At 41.1% G+C, this 23,178-nt stretch overlaps 1 protein-coding gene across 2 annotated transcripts in view; it reads right to left on the bottom strand.

Annotated features, from left to right (window-relative positions):
* Positions 1–497: 497 nt before the first annotated feature.
* LOC6644718 (teneurin-a) overlaps positions 498–23,178 on the bottom strand; it is a 139,089-nt gene continuing 116,408 nt past the window's right edge. For both annotated transcript variants that reach the window (XM_047011619.1, XM_002067513.4), the window contains 6 exons: positions 20,479–20,598; positions 14,697–14,864; positions 14,419–14,611; positions 12,310–13,694; positions 9,196–9,767; positions 498–4,825 (listed from right to left, as the gene is read on the bottom strand). In XM_047011619.1, coding sequence (XP_046867575.1) covers positions 936–4,825; positions 9,196–9,767; positions 12,310–13,694; positions 14,419–14,611; positions 14,697–14,864; positions 20,479–20,598 — 6,328 coding nt within the window. In that variant the 3' untranslated portion in view covers positions 498–935. The remainder of the gene's footprint in view (positions 4,826–9,195; positions 9,768–12,309; positions 13,695–14,418; positions 14,612–14,696; positions 14,865–20,478; positions 20,599–23,178) is intronic.

Consider the following 23,178-nt stretch of genomic DNA (forward strand, 5'->3'; position numbering starts at 1 on the left):
ATATACTCTGTCTTGTTATATATTTCTTGTTGCTGGTTGTAATTATGACTATGAGACATACATAGAAAATGCAATTCTACACCCAAAAAGCGCTGTTGCGTGCAGTTTTCTTGTGTTTAATGTTTTCTTTTCTTTTCCCTTCTCTTCCTCTTCATTTAATGTTAAATGTTTATTATTCTTTTTTTTTTTTTTGTTTTGTATTTGTTTAAAACTATGCCAGTCTCAAAAAGCTCGAGTACCACGAACAAAAAATGTTTCTTTTATGGTTTTTTCTTTTCATCCCATCGTCTCCTTCATTTTCTCGTTTAGTTGCTTCCTTAGTTCATTCTGCTCCTAATTTTCTTATTGTGTGTGTGTGTGTATGCATGTGTGTGTGTGGTTTTATATTATGACTACCGTATAACTAACATATATATGTTTAGCATAGGTTCTAACGACAAAAAAATTTGATAACATATTCATTTCTTTTTTAGGCCTATATATATATATATATATATTTATATATATATATTCGTATGTGTATCATATATATGTATGTATGTAGAATTGTTCAAGTGTGTGTGCTTCAGAGAAGGCTTTAGTTTTGAGGCGGGACTCTGTACCGTGACACCTTTTGGTTTTTAGTTTTTCGGTAAGATTATGTGATTATGTCAAATCGAAAGTCTTAACTGATGGCACACTTGACGGGGTTGTCTTTCTTTATTTCTTTCTTTTTTTTTGTTGAGGAGGCAGGGGAGAGGAGGGGATTTTCTTCTCTATGTGTTTTGCATTATTGTTTCTATTTTTACGATTTATTTCCTCATATATGTATATTAGTTTAGTTGCCTTTTGCAGCAACTCTAATTCTGTTTTTACGTACTAGCTGGTAGTTAATGAATGTGGGATGTGTGTTTGTGTGTGTGGGGGGCGGGCGGGGCGGGGCTTTAGACTAAGAGCTAACAGGCAATTTGCTCTGAATCAATGCTACGTCGCCGCCTGCTAACATTCGGGACACCCGCTGCCCCACCGGTGGCTCCCTTCTTCTTTACAAACTTTATGTTATAGGGATCCTCGGCCAGTTCGGGATAGAGCATCACATCGTGGATGTATTCACCCTCGTAGTTGTTCGCATAGCTCTGTTTGAGAATCTCGTCGCTTTCCTGTTGCGTCCATTCCAGGATTGTGGTGAGGCCACTGCGCAGGGCCTCCTTCTCCCGATGCCAGGCCTTGCGCACGGCCGTCAGCTTGGCATGGTGCATGAGACGTTGCTGCTCCTTGGCCACGGTGGTGCCGTAGCGCAAATTGATGATGGCATGTGCCCCATGGATTTTCACATCCAAATAATTGCCCTGCGATGATGCACCCGATGAGCCAGATCCAGAGGAGGAGCCACTCGATGAAGCTGGCGATGACGATGAGGACGACGACGAAGAGGAGGAGGATGTACTGCCCGGCGTACTTTCTCGGGTGATCTCATGGAACGTGGTATTCACCTGACCCTGGAGACGTTTCAACTGCTGGCGATCCTCACTGGCCCGCCACGCATCCTCCTTGACAAAGAAGAACGAGTCCTGCTGGGCATTGTGCACCACGAAAGTGAAGGGCAGCAGCTTGGAGCGATTGAAGACGCTTGTGTAGACATCACGATAAATGGCATTGGCTGCCGGAACACTCGATACAATGGCCTGGCCATCGGCTGTGCGTGATACCACGATTCCCTTGCCAAACGGTGGCTCCGTATCCGAGCCTATGCTGCGTGGTGAAGGATCCATTACATCGCATTTCAGGGCAGAACGCGGTGGCGCCGACAACTGCTCGAAGTCGGACATGCGTCGCACATTGAGATGGGCCAGGAAACCGCTCTCCACCGTCATCGTGGGAATATTATCGAAGGGTCGTCGCATATTCAAGGCTATGGGATTGGTGGGCGGACGTCCCCAGAGTGCCGGTGGTTGCCACAAATCGCGCTCCTTGGCCAACTGGGGCATCAGATTGCCCACATTGTAGCCCAGGGTTTGCATCCAGCTGGCAAAGTTATCCGGATAGTGTCGCTCGTGACCCACATTGATGGGATCGTTGCCATTAAACCGATACAGATGCAGGCGCGTGGGTGTGATGATACGTTCGGCCACCCACTGCCAATCGGGCGACATCCATTGGCCAATCAGCGGATCATAGACCCGTCCATCCCCCATATGGACCAGCGTGGTGACCTGATCCAGAATTCCGCCACAGAAATCGATAGGCAAATACAAATACGGATTCGAATCGTACACAATGTGGCCGAAAGGCGAACGCATTATCTCGCGTATTCCCTCGCCATACTGATTGAACAGCATCAACGGAGTGCCACTCTGGTCCGTGGCCACATAGTATTTGTGTCTGTACACCTGGGCATAGATCAAATGGCCGACATCATCGTAGGTCAGGGACATTAGCTTACCGTCACGCGGCGAATATATCTGCGAGACTTCATAGGGTCGCTGCTGATTCGTATAGAAGAACTGGGTGACATTGCCAAAGTTATCCTTGCGTGTGGTCAATCTTTTCAGATGATCGTAATAGTATCTCACATCGAAGCGTCCCCGCTTGGAGGCTCGCACCAGGAGACCTTGCGTATTGTAGTGGAAACGTTCCTCGCGTGCATTCTGGGCCACAAGACCGCGGGCATCGTACTTGTACTGCCCCTCGCCGAACTTGACGATGCGGTCCTGGTTATTGTACTCCATGGGTATGGTATTGCCCCGATAGGTCAGCGACAGTAAGTTCCCATTGTCGTCGTAGCGGAAACCCCATGGCTCCTGGGCCTCCACACCCACCAGCTGACCATCGCAGTCCCAGGTGTAGTTCTTGACATTCGTGTAGCTGTTCACTGCCATGTTGCGAGTGTAGGTCCGAGTCTGGGATATGCGGCCGTGCACACCGTACGAGAACTCCATGCGGAAGACTTCCAGCCGATGAATGGCCAGGGCCATGCGCTGTGTCTGGAAGCGTCCGTCGACGGTGCGAGTGAAGCCAGCGGTGCCATCATGCAGCTGCGTCTGATTACGGGCCGGTCGAGTAAACTTAAATTGTCCAATTAGGCTGGGTTGTCCAGTCCTGGGATCGTAAGCGAATGCCTGGGTGGGAAGATTCTGACCTCCAATGCGGCCCTGCAGGGCCACTACCCTCAGTTGGCTGTCGTACTCGTAGCTGAACTTGGCATTGCTCAGCCCCGTCTTGGCCACATAGTCGATGCGCTCCTCGGTGAGCAGGCCCGAGGCGTATTCAAAGTCCCAGCGGTATTCCAATTCGCGCTCGGCATGTGACACGGTGCTTGGCATGCCCGTGACCTCGTTATACGTGAACTCACTGCGTCCATCGCCGTGCACCACCTCGGTCAGTTGGCCGGCGGCATTGTAACGATAGACAATCCGAGCTCCATCACCGGGTAGTATTGTCTGGAGCAGAGCTCCGGCATGACTGTAGTGCTGTAGATAGGCACGCGTACTGCCCGGCGGTGTGTAAGTGCAACGAATGAAACCGATGGATGTCTGCATGCTGAAGCTGTGCCGTGTTCCCGATGGCAGGATGACGTGACGCAGGCCACCAGCCTCGTCGTATTGCAGCACGAACTTCCGCTGACTGGCCAAACCGATCTCCGAGACAAGATTCCAATCGTTGTAGACAAACGATATGATGCCATCCTGTTGCGAAGTGATCTCCGACAGCAGGCCATGACGATCGTAGCTGTACTTGAGCTCAGCAGGTCCCCAGGCCCAGCCTTCGACGCGATTGAAACGATCGTAGGTGATGTTGACCGGATAACCGTTGGTTGGATAATACGATTTGGGCAGACCCGATTGATCGTAGGCCACTATCAGAATGGGCGTCCTGTTGGCATCGTAGAATGTCTCGCGGTTCGTGAACTGATCAAATTCCACACCAATCATACGCGACTGATTGACCCAGATCTCACGGTTGAGTGTCTGCTGGGGATTTCGAACATCTCCCACTAGATTGTAGACCGAATACATGGAATTGGTGAGCCCATCGCCCATCGTGACACTCTGATGTGACCACATGGCCAACATTTCGGCTTCAACGGGCAGGGCGGCCTCCAGGAGCGGATGACGAGCCACGGCCGAGGCCTCGACCACAACGCCATTTGCCCCATGAATGACCAGAGTGTTATTGGCCTTCAATTCGGCATCGGCATGGGCCAATCCACGCTTCAAATAAGCAGATCGTACTCCACCCAGAACGAGTAACTCATTCGCCGTTGTTCCCACCGTTGTGAGGCGTTCCCGTGAGAATAGCGATTCGACCGATGCATGAACATAGACGGTTAAGCCCTTATTGTCCGCCAATTGCGAGGTTATGCGTACAATCTCACCGCTGGGCAGGATCATGCCAGTGACTCGGCCAAATTCATCATACTGATAGATATACGTTTCGCCGCCCGACGATCGCGAATTCAACAAGCCCGTATTGCTATCGTAGTCGAGTTCAATTTCCTGCCGGCCCTTCTCACTCAGCTTGGTCATGATGCCAATGCCATTGATCTGGATTTCCGATTTGTGATCCTGGGTATTCTCAATCGAGCTAACCACATTGCTGTAGTCGCGCAGGAATTGTATCTTATTGCCCGAGGCATCTGTCACAGTCGAGAGACGACCGAAGCTGGTGTTCTTCGAGTAGAGGAAACTGTAGCGAGTTTTACCCGATGTCAGATCCTTGGTGGCCACATGTTGTCCATAACGATTGAACACATAAATCTCGCTGGACGGCGGGAAGGGTATATGGAATTCGCCGTTCTCATCGTGTGATGGCAAATAGTGTTCCAGGGCCAGAACATGAAGGGATCCTGCAAATGGAAACGAAATGCAAATATATATTACAGAAAAGTAAAAATTGCATCTTAAATGAAAAGGTAATCATCATGATAATTACTAAAAATTTACTAATTTAAATTCACAAGCACTAGCAATGAACGTTTATCTTATGCAAGTACACTCAAGCATTTGCATCCTCTTTTCAACGCACACACACACAGATGCAAATTGACACATTTCTTGCAGAAGCTTCGTCTTTGTTCTTCAGCTCTGCCCTGAAGCCCAAAAAAGTATGCTATGGAAAAAGTTTGCAATTCCCTTAACTGGTCATTAAATTTATTCGAAAAACTCTTTGGCTTACCTCTTCCTCCCCTCTTTCACTCTGTCGATGGCATTGTTGACCATTTGCTTAAGTTAAACGCCAACCTACTTGCAGCTGTTTGTTTTTATTCCCCTCCCCGACTCTTCTTCTCCATCATTTCCCCCTCACTGTGCTCACACTCAGCACATCGTTTTCATCCTCACTTACAATTTTCTTTTTGGTGTTCTCATAAAACGTTTTAAGTTTTAAATCACTGCAAGTGCATATACATACATACAAAAACAAAATGGCGTAGGTGTCTGCGTTGCTGTATGTGTGTGTGTGTTTGTGCTGGTGTTGGTGTTGGTGTTGGTGTGAGTGTCTTAAGCATTTTTGTGCAATTTGCTTTTGTTGTTGCTGCTTCTGCTTCTGCTGCAGCGGCATTTTATTTTAGTTAGTGTTGAAAATCGCTTTTGGATTTGCATAAATTTGCTTGCTTTGCCGGCTTTGCATTGGCAAACAGACAAACAGAGACGATGACAATGTCGAGGAGAGAATGAAGATGGCAGGAAGGAAGGAAGAAGGGAGGAATGGCCAGTGGAATGAGTTGGTAACCAATTTTTTTTCTCTATAGAAAGATTTAATGTTCCTTAGCCGTGAGAGTAGTAAAACATTCTTTTTGTTTTTGTATATCTTAATTTATAATAACCTGGCAGATCTCAATTCTCTACACAACCCCTAACAAATCGTTCATGAAATTCCACTTGAATAAAACTAGAAATAAAAATAAAAATATTTATTATTGTTGCTATTGCTGTTGCTCATGTTGTTGTTGTTATTGTTGTTGTCCTTGGTTGATTTGATTGCGTTACAGTTCATTTACCCGCCAAAGCTAAAGCTGGAGACGAAGCGAAAGCCATTATGGTCTCATTTGAGAGGAGTTTTCGGTTACATACAATACGGAAAAGATTGTGGAGGTCGCCGTGGAGGAGGGACAACGAGTTGTGTGGGTGAAATGGTGGGGAAAAGGTGGGGTGGAGGAAAGGCGATTGGGGCTAGGATCAGGGGACATTGGCACAGAGCCAGAGACCAAACGATTGAGCGAATTTCAATGCAATAAATGTGTGACGCTCTGCTGGAGCTTGTATGCCTCGATGTATGTATGTATGTATATATGTGTGTGTGTGTGTGTGTGTCTGTATGTGTGTGTGTGTGTGTGTGGGAGTTGTAATGTAATGTAATGTAATGGTAATGACCCCATAAACTGAACAACTTGTTTGTGCCCAGTCTAAAGGGTTGTGGCCATTGTGTCGCCAGATGTTTGCCATTGTTGTTCATGTTGTTGTTGTTGCTGTTGCTTTTGCTTGGCTCTCGTTTTTGCCAAAGATACTTGGCATATGTCCAATTCTAAATCAATGGAAATTGAACTTTGTTGCAGCAACAGCAGCAGCAGCAGCAGCAGCAACGGCAGCAATCTCAATATCAGCAACAATAGAAAATACATGGCAAGTCACACATAAAGATTCTCTACATAAATTTCAAATTAAGACAAAAAAAAAAAACCGATCCAAGTGAATTTGAACAATATGGAACGAAAGTCAGCAGAATTCTTTAATGTTCTTGGACACATACAATAAGGACACACGGATATTTATAATACAGTTTATCCACATGGACAAGAATTGTAGAAAAAGTTTTTTAAATCACGATTTATTATTAATCAGATTATTTAAGTCATTAGCTATAGAAAAATTTCAATTATTTTATTTTAAGATAATTTTGCAAAATATTTTGGGTTTTCTTTTATTTTATTAATTTTCCTAAATGTGTTTTGTATCTATCTGTATTTTGACCCACTCTTATCTACTTTTTGTTCTTTTTCCAACTTTCTTCTTTTTTCTAGGTTTTTTTTTCAGTCTTCCACTTCTTTTTCCAATTCACTTTCGACTGGCAGCAATTAATGCAACAATTTGTCACTTGAGCAACACATTTTGAATGAAGCTTATTTACGTTTTGCTGGACTGGACATACACACACACACACACACACACACCAACACCCAACAACCAAACGCACACACACACACACAGACACTTGATTAATGCATTTCAGTGTTTCGATGGGTGCGTATGGGGTAGGGTAGGGTGGGGTAGGGTGATGTTTCTGTTGCTGTTGCTGCTTTGCTTTCAGGAAATTCGCCACCGCGTTGTAGGTAATAAGATTGATTTTCACTTTTTCGCTTTTTCACACACACACACACACAGACACAGAGAGCAGGAGACGAAACGAGCAATCCATTGGTCGTTCTGTTTAACCCAGAGAGCCACCCAAGAGTCAGAGTCATCCACCCTTGCCGGCTGCTTACCCCAAAAAGGGCAATCACTCACACGTGCCTCTCACGTCTCTTGGTTGGTTGGTTGGCTGGCTGGCTGGCTGGCTGGCTGCTTGGTGTGCGTTCTCTATCTACACATCTTTGATTCAACCCACTATACTACTACTCAATGGCCTGTCGAGTACGACTAAAACTTGATTAATTATAGCCATTGATTTGCTTTCCACGGCTTCTTTTTCATTAATTTGTGTTGCGTTGCCAACACACAGAGACACACACACACACACACTAACACACAGGGATCCGGCAGCCACATCTACACCAAGATCCATGTCCATCGTTAGCATCTCGTTCTCTCGTTCTACGTCGTCGAAAATTTATTAATTACGTTTTTAGTCTTATCAAATTACGCTTTGCTAATGCACTCAAATTTATACCTTTTTTTGCCCGGTTTTCTTTTGGTTTGGTTTCTCTCTCTTTCTCTCTCTCTCTCTCCCCTAGCTTCTTCTTTGTTTTTGTTGTTGTTGTTTGCTTTTGTTTTTGCTGCTGCTGCTGCTATTGTTGTTGTTGAGCTTTTCCTTTTTGGTTTTTCCTATTACAGGCCCTGGATAATTTATTGGCGGCCATTTTGTTTTTGGCCCCATGCTCTTGTCATCATCATCAACATCATCATCATCTACTCATCTACCTGTGTGTGTGTGTGTTTGTAGACGTGTGTGTATGTGTGTGTGTATTTGAGTTCTTTTTAAAGGCGTCCTAATTTGTCCTTGTTCGAATTGTAACGGAAATTGCTTCCCCTTCTCGCTACTTCCCTCTATCCTTCCTCTCACTCTCATACACTTCATTGCCTTCGATTGTTGTTGTCATTATTATTATTATTGTATATGCGAATATATATATGTGTGTGTGTGTGTGTGTCTGAGTATGTGTATTGTAGTTGCGTTTTGTGTTTTGCAATATGTCGAAAATTCAACTTCCGCCTTCTATGTGTGTGTGTGTGAGTGTGTGTGTTTTTATTTTTCCTCTCGCTTCATTCTGCTTTTCTTCTAGCAGTTAACAATTTTCCTTCGTTCTCCTTGTTAACAATAAAGAAACGAAAAGAAAGAGAAAATTTGCCAAAGGAAATGTTCCATTTTCCATGAGTGTGCTTGTGTGAGTGTGTGTGTGTGTGTGTGTGTGAGCCAATTTGTTTTGCAGTTGTGTGTTGTTGCCCTATTGCCCTCTCCTCCTCCACCACCTCCTACCTACTCTCACACACTGAGAAAGATGACAAATTTGTATCAGTTGACAGCTTGGCATAGCAAAAATACCAACAACAGCTGCAGATGAAGGCAACGAAGCAAATAGAGCAGGAAAAACCTACGCACTTTTGCTCCCATTGGCCTCAAGAAAAACGTAAGGAAATCCTTATGAAAAAGGAACAACAACAAAAAAAAAACACATAGGATTGCGTATAGAATAGTGACTGCTTGGAGTAGGAATAGGATTATTAGTTACACGATTCACAATTTCCCAAACTAATTTGCAAACTTTTACATCAACAAACAAATTGATTAGTAATATCTCAAATTTAACCATCATTGGGCATTTCTTTTCTATTTGCTTTAAATGCAGGATGAGGAGTTTTGCCAGAAAAATCCTTTTAAAAAAGTAAAACCTACTAGTGCTTGAGTTTAACTCAAATTAAATCATAATTATCATCACAGATAAAAGTTAAAATTTAGCTTAGCATACTTATTGGAGCTCATTTGATTTCGTTTTACACTCACCTTGATCAGCCACATTGATGACACCATCCTGAGCCACAGCTATGGCCGATATGGCCTGGAAGCGGGCATTCGACGATAGTAAAGTCTCCGCATTACTCAGTGTTCCATCATCGTTGAGGGTGGCACCACCCACGCCCGCTGCCGTTGTCTTGGCGCCCAATAGGACCGTTGTGGTGGTGGTTGGCCCAGTGGACATGAGACTGCCGCCGGCCACAATGTTGGCCAAAGTGCCAGCTGAACCAGCTGACGAGCCGGCGCCTAGATTACCGCCGGGACAGACACAGGCACCGCCGTTCGAGTTAGTTCCACCTCCACTGCCAGCGCCGCCGCTATTATTGCCACTGCCAGACGCACCACCAGGACCACCGCCTCCCGCCGACGATGAGCCGGCTGCACTGCCATTATTTCCGTTTCCGCCAGATGGTGTCGTTGGTGTAGTGCCACCATTATTGCGTGTCGGATTCACGGTCGTTGAGTAAGCGCCGCCATTTGCAATCCCCATGCCACCGACAACACCACCGGACGAGGCTGAGGCTGAGCCATTTCCAATTGTACAGTCGCACGACTGTGAGCTGCATGGCATTAGAACGAGGCGAGAGAAGGGAAGGAGAAAAAAGATGGATGGTTAGATTGAGAGTTAGTTAGTAATAGTAGTCGTATTCGCTTTTGCCAGGAAATGCTTTGCTAGCCACACCCCAGAATAAGAATAAGAACCAGATACCCCAGACCCGAGACCCATTCCCATTCCATCCCATCCCATCCTATCCCATTCTATTCTATCTCAGATACGACATCCGACTCCTTGGACGCGCGTATTTATGATGACATTGTTTGTTCGATAAACATTCTAAAGTAAAATGAACTGCACCCCATGCTCTACAGTTCTAGAGCTCCCTGCGCCACGCCCACACAACAGACAATTCTGAGCTCTAAATAAAAAGAAACATACATACATACATACACATACAATCTATGTATAAGAAAGGAAAGAAAAGAAAAATACATATATATATATATTTCTATATAAAGTTGATTTATAGTTTCTGTCTGTGGCGGCCGCTAATTACTTTGCCACGTCTAACGACCACGCCCATTTAGCAGCAGCAGCAGCACCAGCAATGGCAGTGGCAATAACAGAAGTAGGAGTTAGGGTTAAGACCAACACCTGACGCCTTTCACATGGCCACCCACACACACACACAAACACACACACACCCACGGACACAATTCCATTCTATTCATTTAACCCCATAACCAACAATGTTTTATATGCGGCCAAAGAATTCTATTAGCTTAAATAAACTGCCGAATTAAGTTGCAAAAATTGTTAGCTATACACACACACACACACCTCTGTCTCTCTCTCCCTCTCCCTCTCTCTCTCTCTTTCTCTGGTGGAAATATTCCACATTTATGTTAGCCCTCCACTTACTCACTCACTCACTCACTCACTCACTCACTCCCACAGTCAGTCAGTCAAACTAAGCAAATTAATTGGTTTAGTGTAAAATTTTTCGTGTTGGAAATTGTGAAATATCTAAAACCCTGCGGCAAACAGCCAGCAAAATTCTGTATATAACTTTGTATATACATATGTAGATGCATGCGTGTGTGTGTGTGTTTTTTGTGACTCTGTGTGTGTGTGTATGCATGTGAACCAAAACCTGCAGCATTTTCCATTTGGTTGAACTATTTTCACAAGTTTATTTGAAATGATTATGGAATTTTTGGGGCAAAAACATTTTCAAACACTACCCAAATTGATTGTTTCCTTTCTATTTTCATGCCATCAACAAACGGAAATCTCAATTAAACGTTTTGTATTTATATTTACCAACACTGAAACTAGTTATCTATAAAAGATATGAGTAAGCTGCATTCAGTAAATCAATTGGCATTTCGCGAAAGTTATACTAAAGTGATCAGTGATTGTCTTTACGTTTATTTTGCGAAAATTTGCAGCACTAAAATAAATATTCTACATCATTTTCTTTCATTGAAACTCTTCGATTGACAAATATTGCATTTTGCAACACAGGAATTGATTATCAAATAGTAAATTTTTCATCTGATCGATAATTTAAACCCAATAAGTCGCCATGTTGTCTCTCGCTGCAGTTTTCAACACTGGTATTGCCTCTGGGCCTACCCTAGCTATATGTATGTAGGTATGTGTATGGCCTTCTGTATCAATTGTTCTCCTCATTTGCCATTCTGTTGTGTTGCAAATTAAAAAGGCACACTCACACACACACACACACACAAAAAGGAACACAAAAATGAAAAACCAAAATGAAAAGAATTGAAGTTTTTACTCGCTGCTGATGCTGTTGTCCTGCTTTAATCAATGCAAAATGCAAATGGCTTCGGTGCCTTTGCTGCACACACACTCAGACACAGGGTGTATACATATATCGGAATACCGATACAATAATCACACACACACACACACACACACAGACATCTACGTATGTATGTATTCCAATTCATAGGCCGTAAAATCACACAATGCAATTCCCAAATGTCAGAATTCCAATTAATTTTTGGTCACCGTTTTTGGGATGCTTTAAAAACGGGTTAATAAAGCCAAAATAAAGTAAACTGAGAGCGAGTACGATGAAGAAGTGTATCACATGCAGATGCACTGACACACACACACACTCAGAGTGTGTGAGAGAGCGAGAAAGGGAGAGGGAGACAGATACTCCAGTGGTCTCTGGTCTCTGGGTTATTGCCTAGTTTTGTGCTGTGTTATGACATTTATAGCCGTTTTGGTGCATTGCAAATTTTCTGCTGCTGTTGCTGAAATTTTTATTATTTACGAGTGTGTAAGTGTGTCTGTGTGTGTGTATGGCTGCGTGTGTGTGTGTATGTGCCGTTAGGAGATATTTTCAAAAATTGGCTGATACGGTTTTTGACCAGCAATAACGCAAATAGCCCTAGAGTTGACTTAATTGGGTCAAGTATGCGCATAAACAAAAAGTTATTTGGGGTCTCCCTTCATCTGTTCTGCGGCTCATTCCCCTCTTTTCGGTTGAAACTAAATCAATATGTTGACCGAATGACACACATTTCTGACAATTTGCGAATAGTTTTTGTTTTTTGGATACTTACCCAGTTCCTTCCTGTTTGCCAGCAAAGTAACGCATATGTCCAGCCGTATTCACGACACGAATCGAGTTTATGCGCCTCGAATCACTATCGGCAATATAGAGATCACCGAACGGCGAGAAGGCCATGGCAAGAACTGTGCCCAGTACGTTATCTGTTGCCGTCTTATTCACTCGATTATCTTGGCCATTGTTGCTGCAGTGCAGCGGAGTGCCGGCCACAACGCGTATCTTCATGTCCGAGGTGAGGCGCAAGACCAGGCGATCGTCAATGAAATGCAGCGAGCCATCCAGGGGACTGAGAGCCAAGCCAGTTGGCCATTGCAATTGCGCCTGATTGGCCATGAGGGTGCCGGTACAGGGAGCTGGACTCCAGTGATTATGATGTCCATGGTGGCCAATTAGGGTGTGGATAATGCCCTTGGGATCGACGGCTCGAATGTTCGTGCCATCGGCAATGTACATGGTGCGATCGGCGGCTATGGCCAAGCCCTTGGGATGCGAGAGACGAGCCTGAAGGGCTGGTCCCGAATCACCGCAATTGCCCTCATCGCCGGGAATGCAACGTTGGCCACTGCCCACCACTGGTTCACTGTTGATGCTCGGATCCTTGACCTTCTCCAGGCGAAGCAGTCGCAATATCTGATGCCGCTCCGGATCGGAGATATACAAATGTCCGTCGGCCGGCGAGACGGCCAGATAATACTGATACGATACCTGGGTGGCGCTCAGTTGCAAAATGGTAAAGACCTTGCCATCGGGCGTGATGCGGCGCACCAGATTGAAGTCACCCACATAGAGACTGCCATCGGGTCCGGTGGCCAAGGCAATAGGGGTCAAGAGTTTCGCATCCTTGGCCACACCATTGCAATAGTCCGGGCAATTGAGTGGTCTCTGCAGGCCAGTGCCCATCACCACTTTCACAGTGCGCGGATATTCCTTCATGTGCAGCGTGCTACCGTCGCCCTTCTGCAGGATGCCTTCATGGAAATTATAGTGATGATGGATATCCAATCCCCAGCCACCGATGTCAGAGATATCCACATCGTAGCCCTGCAGTTTCGCCGTCTGGGTGATCCAGACCGGTTGCTGGCACGTCGAGTGCTGATAGCCCACGGAAATGCGAGCGATGGTCACTCCATAGACCTTTTGGCGGTACACATTGCGTTTATTCCATGCGAATGTGTGCACCAGATTTGGATCCGCCTCATAGGTCTTCACATGCAGAGCTCCCTCGATCTCGACGCCCACATGGACATGGGTCAGAGTTGTGGGTATGGTCTCTGAGGTCAAACGCATGCGTACAATGCTCAAATAGCCAGAGGCCTGAGATGATTGATACGTCAGATGGAGGTCCGAGCCGGGTATTTGTATTGATTCTTGGACAATCTGTAAATAAGCCAAGTGAAGGGAAAACAAGAAGAAAAACAATATAATAAGTGTTGGAAAATGCTGAAACTAATTCAGAAAATGGGCCAGATGTAACTAAAAGATGCTGATTCACAGCTCAAACTGGAGGTAACCATTTTAATATCTGCTAGTCAACCAAGACTTAACCAAAGATATCTTTAAGATACAATTGCATCTGCTCTTCTGGGAATGCGGTTTATGCCGGTTGATGGCGTATAACCAATTTCACGCTGCAGTTTGAGTGCGGGCCAGTAGATATGGGAATGGGAATGGGAATGGGAGTGGGAGTGCCCGTCGCTGGTTAACAACTCAGACCGCAGTTGGACATTTCAATTGTGGCAATTAAATGTAATACACCTGCCAACGCCCCCCACCACTTGGTTTCTCTACTTCTCCCACACTCATTTCACCCAAGTCTTGGGTCTTGTTGGCTGTCTTTTGCTCAGAATTAATGCCTCTTGGCCTGGCCTCAGATGCAAAGTTACGTATATATATAATGTCATTAGGGCGAACTTTAAATGAGCAAAAGGTAGAGCAAGCGAAATGGGAAGGGAAAATGAAAGGAGAATATGACCAACTAACTATAACCAAGCATGACCATGAAGTCCAGCTGGTACCTGCTACTAATTAAGAAAAGAAGGGCCAAAGGTATTTAAGTTTTCTTTTTCATTTTCATTTTTATAGTTCTTCAACTCTCACTCACCTGAGTCTCGGCAAAGATGACCCGTTTGCCGGGCAAAGCGCCCACACCATTTGGCATCCATGTGCTGATCAATTGCGGTTTGAGCTTCTCATGATCATGGTCCATGCACACTTTGCTGGCATCGTTGGCCTCGTCAGCCGTATGATAGTGTATCGAGTTTAGGAAAGTTAGGGCCGGATTCAATGGGGCGACTCTGGAAAAAGTTAAAGAAAGTGTAAAGAAACTCATTTAGATGGGGCAGACAGATAGAGAGAAAAGCTTTTCCGGATTATACTCACTTAATGTTTCGACTAGTTGTCTCATCATCGTCACTCAATTGCATTTGAACTGGCGGCAGGACGACTATGCGATTCCATGGCACAAATACGGTTCGAGTCAATGGACGGAATGGTGAACGTTGGAATTGTAGGGTTACGGCACCGCCGCCATTCACTAGGACATCAAACCTGTCGATGGCAGGACAGGACCACAAGAAGGAGCGTTATGAAACAATGGATGAAAGGAAGGAAGGAAACGAAATTAGTAGATAACAAAAACAAAATGCAAATTAATATTTTAATGAACCTGAATTTCGGTATATACCTACATAGTTGTATGTATTTTTGCGGTATAATGTATGTATAAATATGTATATCCAGATAATACCTCAATTGTTTGTTAGAAATTGAAAAACTTTACGATTTTTCTTCCGTTTTTTCATTTTTTTTCTGTTGTTTCCTTCAACTTTGGTTGGACAAAGCGTGGAAGAGAGGGAATGGAGAGGGTAACAACTGCCATAAGTTAAGCGACCCAAAGCGTAGAAATTTAACCTCCCCCCGCAGCAACCTATCGCTCGCTCTCTTTCTCTATCATGCGTTAGCCGCATTAAATATAATGATGGCGATTGGTGCTCACTTCCCCCCGCCTAGCCGCCTTGCCGGGTTTGCTGGCCTTATCCCACCAATTATTACGAGTATTGCGCATTGCAGTCAGTGGGAAAAAAGTTACGAAAAACTTTGCCCCACCCCCCCACAAGCACAACAACAACAAAAACAACAAATAGCTAAGGAAGAAAAAGAAGAAGCTGTTGGAAAACAAAAGGCCAAAACAACAACAAAGACCAAGTCGCTCAGCTAAAGCTAAAGAAATGGTAAAACTTTTGCTTTTGAAATATTTAATTAATGCGATTTTTAATTGTGTTTGTGCGTGAACGAAGGAGAGAGATAGAGAGAGAGAGAGAAGGAGAGCGAGAGAGACAAAGGAAGATAAAAAGATTCTGGGAAAAATTTACCTTGACTACAATCGAGACGAAAGAAAAACACATTGCAAATTGCTGCAGTAGATACTCAAATTAGGCAACAGCTAAAATAACTTTGACTAGTTGGATGGATCATCCAGAAAAATCTTTTCGAATTGAAGGATTTGGCAGCAGCAACAACTACAACAAAAAAAGTAGCATACTTTTAAGAGCAAGCTACTTGATTGACTCGGCAACTATCACGTTTCTTTTCCGAGTGCTCCGAAATACCATGAAATGTATTTATATTTCTCGATAGACTTAATTATTTGTAAGCCCTTTCGTTTAGTTGCATTAATTTTTAGTATATTGATATACCTTGCTTTTGCTTTGTGTAGGGTATGGCAAACCAAAGAAAACTTCATATCCAAGAAAACGCAAGTAGTTAACTCTAAATGTAAGTACGCTAGGCACTAGAAGTGGTTGAAACTTCAACTACAGTTAAGTTCAAATACGTGGAAACCAAACAACAGCAACAAAAACCGCAATGGAAAAAAAGAAATTAATGCAATTGAACTTTCTAGTTTAATTTAAAAACTATTCTTATTTAATAACAAAATAAAACATTTAATTTCATTTCATTTCATTTGTGCAATAAACAAGCATAAAACCAGTCGCAAACAGGTTTGTTGTTTATGTTTTTATGTACAATTTTACACATAAATAGGACCAACAAAAAGAGAACGAGAGAGAGACCACGACATATTAAGGATAAAAAAATGCTGTAAACTTTGTGTTAATTTCTGTTGCTAATTTAATTTCACTGATATTATTTCTACTATTTGTAATCATTACTTTTTTACACTGAGCGAAAAATCATGAATAAATATAAAAATATATTTGAATATTATGTTAATTGCATATAGAGAAAGTCAATACTCTAGAAATTCAAGCATAAGGAAAAAATAGTGAAAGAAGCCATTTTCTCTATCCAAACCATTTCAAACGATGACTGATAATTTGTGTAACAAATTTGTGAACTGCTAGATAATTTATTTTCATTGAATCGAAACTGAAGTGAAGCTTTTCAAAGTGGTGCAAGACGGTGGTTCAGTTGAGGTGGTTCAAATTGAGGCTGCCATGAATGAAAGGAAACAAAGCACACACAGACACACAAAGAAGAGAAACTCTTGCAATACAAGTAAACTCTAATAATAATACATATACCACACATAAATACATGCATACTCATACATACACACACTCACCCACACACACACACACACACACACACACACACACACACACACACACACCCGTATGTATGTAATAAAAAATGCCAACAATAATCCCCTGCAGCACAATATAATGACTTTTATTACCTTTATTACTATGACAACAACAGGAGCAACAACGACAACAACAAAAGCAACAACAGCAACAGCTGAAACACCAACACCACCAACAACAACAAAACAAACAATGCATGTCAGACAAGGCGAAAGAGCAAAAGAGAAAATAAAGAAATGGCAAATGGTAACTTGCGACCCACCAACCGCCCGACCACACACAACCAGCAACAATTGTCGCTGCATATGTATCTATTATGTGTATGTACATATGTATGTGTGTGTGTGTGTGTGTGTGTGTGTGTGTGTGTGTGTGTGTGTGGGATGAGGGAAAGCTAATAAAAGCATAGAAAATGAAATAAACATTATAAATACAAAACCATAAAATCTTGCGCTCTTTTGCACACACCAAAAATGAAAAAAAAAAAAGGCAAAGAGTGTGAAGGAAGAGAAAAAGAAGTTAAGCCATAGGACCCAGCAAACATTTCATTTTATATCCAAGATAAGGAATATGCAACATATTTTGCCAACGGGAGTTAAAGAGAAACAAGCAACGTTTATCCCAAGGATTCCAATACGTAAGATACATTGGTTTCTATGCGCGATAATGTCGAAACTCTTTATGTCGAAACCAATTGGTTTCAAATATGTATTAGTTAAATGGAAAACAGTGACTTTGAGAAGTATGTTTACTGGGTTAATATGATAAATGTGTATGTGTGTGTGTGCGAGAAAAGGTCGAGCCAACCTAAAAAGTTGGATAATGGGCCACAGAAGCAACAACAACAACAACGTCACAAAGAACTTCCTCATCCTCTGCCCATACTGTGCTCTTCCTTCTGCTATTTTCTGCATGGACATTATAATCTGAAACATAAAACATGTTCTTTGATTTTATTGCAAAATCTTTCAAATATAATCTGAGACAGATAAATCGAAAGAAATTGATTTCGAATTCGCAAATTTAGGATTGGAAGCTATAGAAGGTAGCCTTAAAAGTGAAAAAAAATCAAATCTGTGTTGAGAATGAACTTTCTGAAAACTTTTTGAAAATCTTGTTTGAACTTTGTAACATTTTCGATTTTTAAGCTAAACTTAAATTTTGTTCTCTTTGTCCAGAGAGGGCTCAGAGCAAGGCAGCAAACTGTTGACAATGTCAACTCATATATAGAGCTAAAAATAATGTGGCTATAAACAGGACTTATGACACACACACATACAAACACACACACACACACACTCAGTGAAAGAGAAAGAAGCAACTTAAAAGTCTTGTAAAAGTAGAAGAAAGACAAGCAAAATAAAAATACATAAATAAAAACTGCAAAATTTATGTTTTTCCTCCCTAAAAACGAATGAGAAATAGAGCAAAAGCAAAAGAAGCAGCAAAAGGGAATTGGCCAGAGGGAGAGAGAGAAAGAGAGAGAGAGAGATACGGACTTGGTGTTTGGTGGGGAGGGTAGGAAGATGAAGGTAATAGAGGATTGGAATTGAGATTGGACTTGGATATTGGCCTACTACTACTATCATCATTTACTTGGCCAGTGGGCTAATGAGAAATAATGGGATAACCAAAAGGGAGGGAGAGAAAAGAGAAAGACAAACCAGTGGAAGGCAGACAGGTGGTGGTGGGGGGTAGGGGGTTGGGTGGTGGTGCTAGTTATTGCCAAATGTAATCATCAAAAATGCCACGAGACAATCTTTATACGCTTCACACTCTTCTCTGGCCGACCTTTTGTTTGTGCCAGATTGAAATAAACAAAGCCAGAAACAAGTATCTATGTGTGTGTGTGTGTGTGTCTGTGTGTGCAAGTAAGTAAACACAAATAATCATCAGACAGTTGGAGTTCTGTCCATTTTGTCTGTCTGTCTGTCCGTTTGTTGCACAGATTTTATTTGTGTGTCTTTGTGCCTGGCCATAATAAAATCAGCTATAAGGCAAACAGGGTGCGAAATGTTTATTTAAATTGGCCAACACACACACATACACACACACACACACAAATGTAGAGAGAGAAAATAGAGAGGAAAAGAGAGAGCAAGAGCGAGAGAAGGAAAAGAAAATGTCAGAATAACAACAACAAATAAAACAATGCCAATGATGAAAACGGAAATCCTTTTCGTTTTTTCTCCCATTCTCCTCTTCCCCCTCCTTTTTGTTCTTTTTACCCCAAAAACAACTGCAAAAATATTTATATTAGATATATTGGATTGTGGCTAACCAACCCACTGTCCGTCCACTTTCCCCCCACTCCGCCTCTCTCGGTTTCTATACGCGTTTCACATCGCATCAATATTCAATTTCAATTTAAGCTTTAAATTCCCTTTCAAATAACAAACTGATATGCCGCTAGCAAAGCAAATATCAAACACAAAGCGACACTTTATATACCCTATACAACAAACATGAGAAATTTAACAAGCAATCATTTTACTTTTGGTCAGAGAGATGTTTCAAAGAGATTTAAATGATTGCCTTAACTTTTCATCCTCTTGAGATGAAGATTTACAGGATTTAACAGAATGTTTTAAAGTTTCTCAATAGATGAGTTGTGGAGCATTGCATTCTGATTAGGCTAACCACTTCATAGGCAAAACTTTACTCTAATCTAATAATCATTATTATTAAAGTATAGGATAAAGTTGTAAACTATCAACCTAACTATATTTTACAAGCACTGGCAACTAAGGGCTTCGGCTTAGACGAAAACCACATCCAAACACTAGCCTAGGATTCGAACCCGGATCCTCGTTGTTCAGTTGACTAAATGACTGCGGCACTTAGACAACTCATCTACCGAGGACTGCAAACTAATAATCAATTTCATCGGCATGTAGGGTATATGAATTTTCGTTTCTCATTGGAAAAGCAGTATCTAAATTGATATCAAATCAAAATAAAAAATTTGTCGTCTTTTTTGGTTTTCATTCAAGTTTTTTTTTTTTTGCCATTCCAAGGCCTATAAAGGACGAGAGGAGTTTGTGGCCTAACTATAGCCATAGAGTATTCGCCATAGCTACTGTAATTCAAATTTAATTGATTTATTAAGACGTTTACATTGGTGAAATAAAATCGTTAAATTCCAAAGGGTATATAGCTTTCGATTTGGCTTTCATTCCAATTCCATTGATACAGTTAGCATGTAACTTTATCTCTACCTTTCTTTAAAAAGTATGTGCACCATTTCTTATCCCTTTTGGATTTGCTTCTGCTTTGAATGAATTCAATCAAATGTAAACGACTTAAGCTAAACAAAAAAAGAAAAACAACAACAACAACGGACAAGTTATGGAAAATTACTCATTGGTAAGTAATTTAATTTGCTTTGCCCCACAAGAAAATTGCCAAACCTTAGAGAGGGGCGTCCATCTCCTTCCTAAGATTAAGAAAATCTACTAATTTTGTTCGATTCCTTGGGGTATACATATATCCGAAATTCAAGTTATAGAATCTTTAGAGTATAATCGATAGTAAATATTTATAGGGAAACTTACCATCCTCCTTGTCGGGTTAGAGTAAAGCCGAAACGGGAGTCACGATCCACGGAAACCCGAATGCCAACAATTCCCAATCCTTGTGGTGTGATGACCTGACCACGCATTACCGAAACTCGACTATTGAGAGATCCAAGTGATTCAGCCAGTCCGCCATAGGGAAAAGGTAAGGTTTTTTTTTTGGTTTTTGTATGTGTTTATGTTGATTGTAAAAGAGAAAATTATTTTGTTAGTTACTTGGCATAAATATGAGCTTAATATTTACATATTCTTTTTTTTTTAAATTTTCTTTTTTTTTAAATCATAAAAGTCAAAGAAGAAGAAGAAGTAAAAATATGGGTTATCCGAATGCTAAGAGTTTTGTTTTGTTTTTTTTTTTTTTTTGTCATAATAAAAAGGGACTACAATTGAATTCGAGGCGAATCGATTTCGTATTGTATTCTCTTGTGTTCTTTTCTTTTTAAATTGAAATGAAATTATTATAAGAAATATTTCATAATTATTAAAGTATATAATGTATATATAGATGTATGTAATGTATAAATTTGTATTATCTTGCATATATATTTATATAGAAGTAGATGTTGTTGCGTTTATTGTTCGAGTATTATATGGAAAATGAGCGATGACTGAGGAATGAGGCTGTTGTCTGTATATTTTTTTCTTTGGTGGAGGGAAAAACTGAATTCAATTTGATATTCCTTTTTTTCTATATTTAAATGATCGAGATTTGTTTTTTCTTTTTATGTACAATAATTAAGTAATATATATAATAAAAAATCATGTGCAGGTGCTAGAGTTATGATGGACAAAAAGAGATAGAGAGAGACAGATAGAAAAATAATAAAAAAGATTTGAGGGAAATCGAGAATTCAATTCTTTGGAACTTAGAAATTAGTAACTAAGTTCTCAAGAACTCAATTACTCAGTTCTCAGACTTCCTGTTCAATATTTTATGGGTCGAAATAAGTCAAGGGGAATTTTTTAATGTGCATGATATCGGTGTTATCGATATTCATTAGCATCAATGCATATCGATAACATTTTTTAACTGTTGTGGTTCTTAACTAAAGAAACAAGCTCTTGAACTCAAGTTTGCCATTAAAAAATCAAAAGTAATTAGTTGAAATCAATCGAAAAGTTATCTTTTAACGATAAGTTTTCGTTTGAATTGATCAAGAATTTGATTCAGGTAATAAAGAACATGCAATATATATTTGAAAATCTATAAATTAGAATGTCGAACAACTATTAAGAAAAAAGTTAATAAGTTTATAATCTAAAAATCGTATTTTTTGTTTTGTTTTTCGATTTTCGAATTCGATTATTGTTCGAACAGAGGATTATGCAATGAAAAGGATTAAAGAAACTAAAAAAGTTTGAAATAAAAAAAAACGAAACATTTTCGAAATAAAACTATCCACAAAGCTCAAAACTCTTAAATATTAAATCGTATATATGTATATCTATATAGTTTCTATATATAGAAAGAAAATGAGATTAAAATTTCATAATTATATAATAACGGAGATATATATATTTATATATATATATGTATTTTTTTCGAGAAATGAATCAATTAAAGAATAAGCTTAATTCACTGATGAGTTCAACTGTTGAGATCTGTTATATATAGATATAGTATATAGTAGATTTCAAAGATTTCAAGTATATAATGATAAAAAGCAGTTGGCACTTGGAGTTTTCTTTCGTTTTTTCTTCGATTTTCCATCGTTTTTCTTTTTTCTTCTACTTGCGAATGCGATATTTTTCACAGCTGAAAGGCAAAGGCAAAGATTATGTCTGCTTCGCCTTTTTTTTTTTTTGTCTATGTTTCTTTTTTTTTTAATGGGAGACGTGGGCCTTCACCTATTGTATTGAATTCTTTTGTATATTGTTTTTTTGTCCTTGATATCGAATACTTTTTCTATTGACCCAAAAAATAATTTCCATTTAATGAGGAAAATCTATGGCAACGCCAGGCAATTTTTCTTTGCTTGATGCATGAATTTGACAATTGAATGAACCAATATCCGATTTCAAGTTTTTTCTTTGCGCCAATTTATGAGCTTTATGCAATAAATATTTTTATACATTTCTAAGAAGATGCGCACACACACACAAACGCTCAAATGTGAGTCGGGGAGGGGGGCAGAGGTGGTGAAAAACCTTGAAAGAAATTGCCGCAACAAACTTGCCAAGGATATTTAAAGAGAAGAAGGCCAAAGGATGAGAACAAGGAGAGACAAAATGTAAGCAATTGTTTGCACTAATTACTTGGGAGAAGAAGCCAACTTCCACTTTTACCTGCAGTTCATCTCAGCAATCCTCCAACCAACTAACCAAGCATCCACATCATTCTCCTCATCATCATCATCGTCATCATCATGGGGAGAAGGCACTTGGTTGGTAGCTTGCCCTGCCATCATCATGACCAAATGCATTCAGTCAGTAGTTTGGCCTCTGGGGAACTTTTTCCAGCTTGCGGAAACTCTCAAAAAACATTTTCAACTTCTCAAGTGTTGCAATTTCTCTCCTCCATCCAAAAGGCAATGGAATGGTGAGTTGGTTGGGTAGAATACATAAAAACACATTAGGTACTACTACCCTCTACATACATACATATATACATAGATATGTCGGTATGTACACATACATATTTGGGTCACCTTTATGTATGTTTGTGTGTGTGTGTGTGTG

Source organism: Drosophila willistoni (genome assembly GCF_018902025.1).
Source record: "Drosophila willistoni isolate 14030-0811.24 chromosome XL unlocalized genomic scaffold, UCI_dwil_1.1 Seg142, whole genome shotgun sequence".
Taxonomy (NCBI): Eukaryota; Metazoa; Arthropoda; class Insecta; order Diptera; family Drosophilidae; genus Drosophila; species Drosophila willistoni.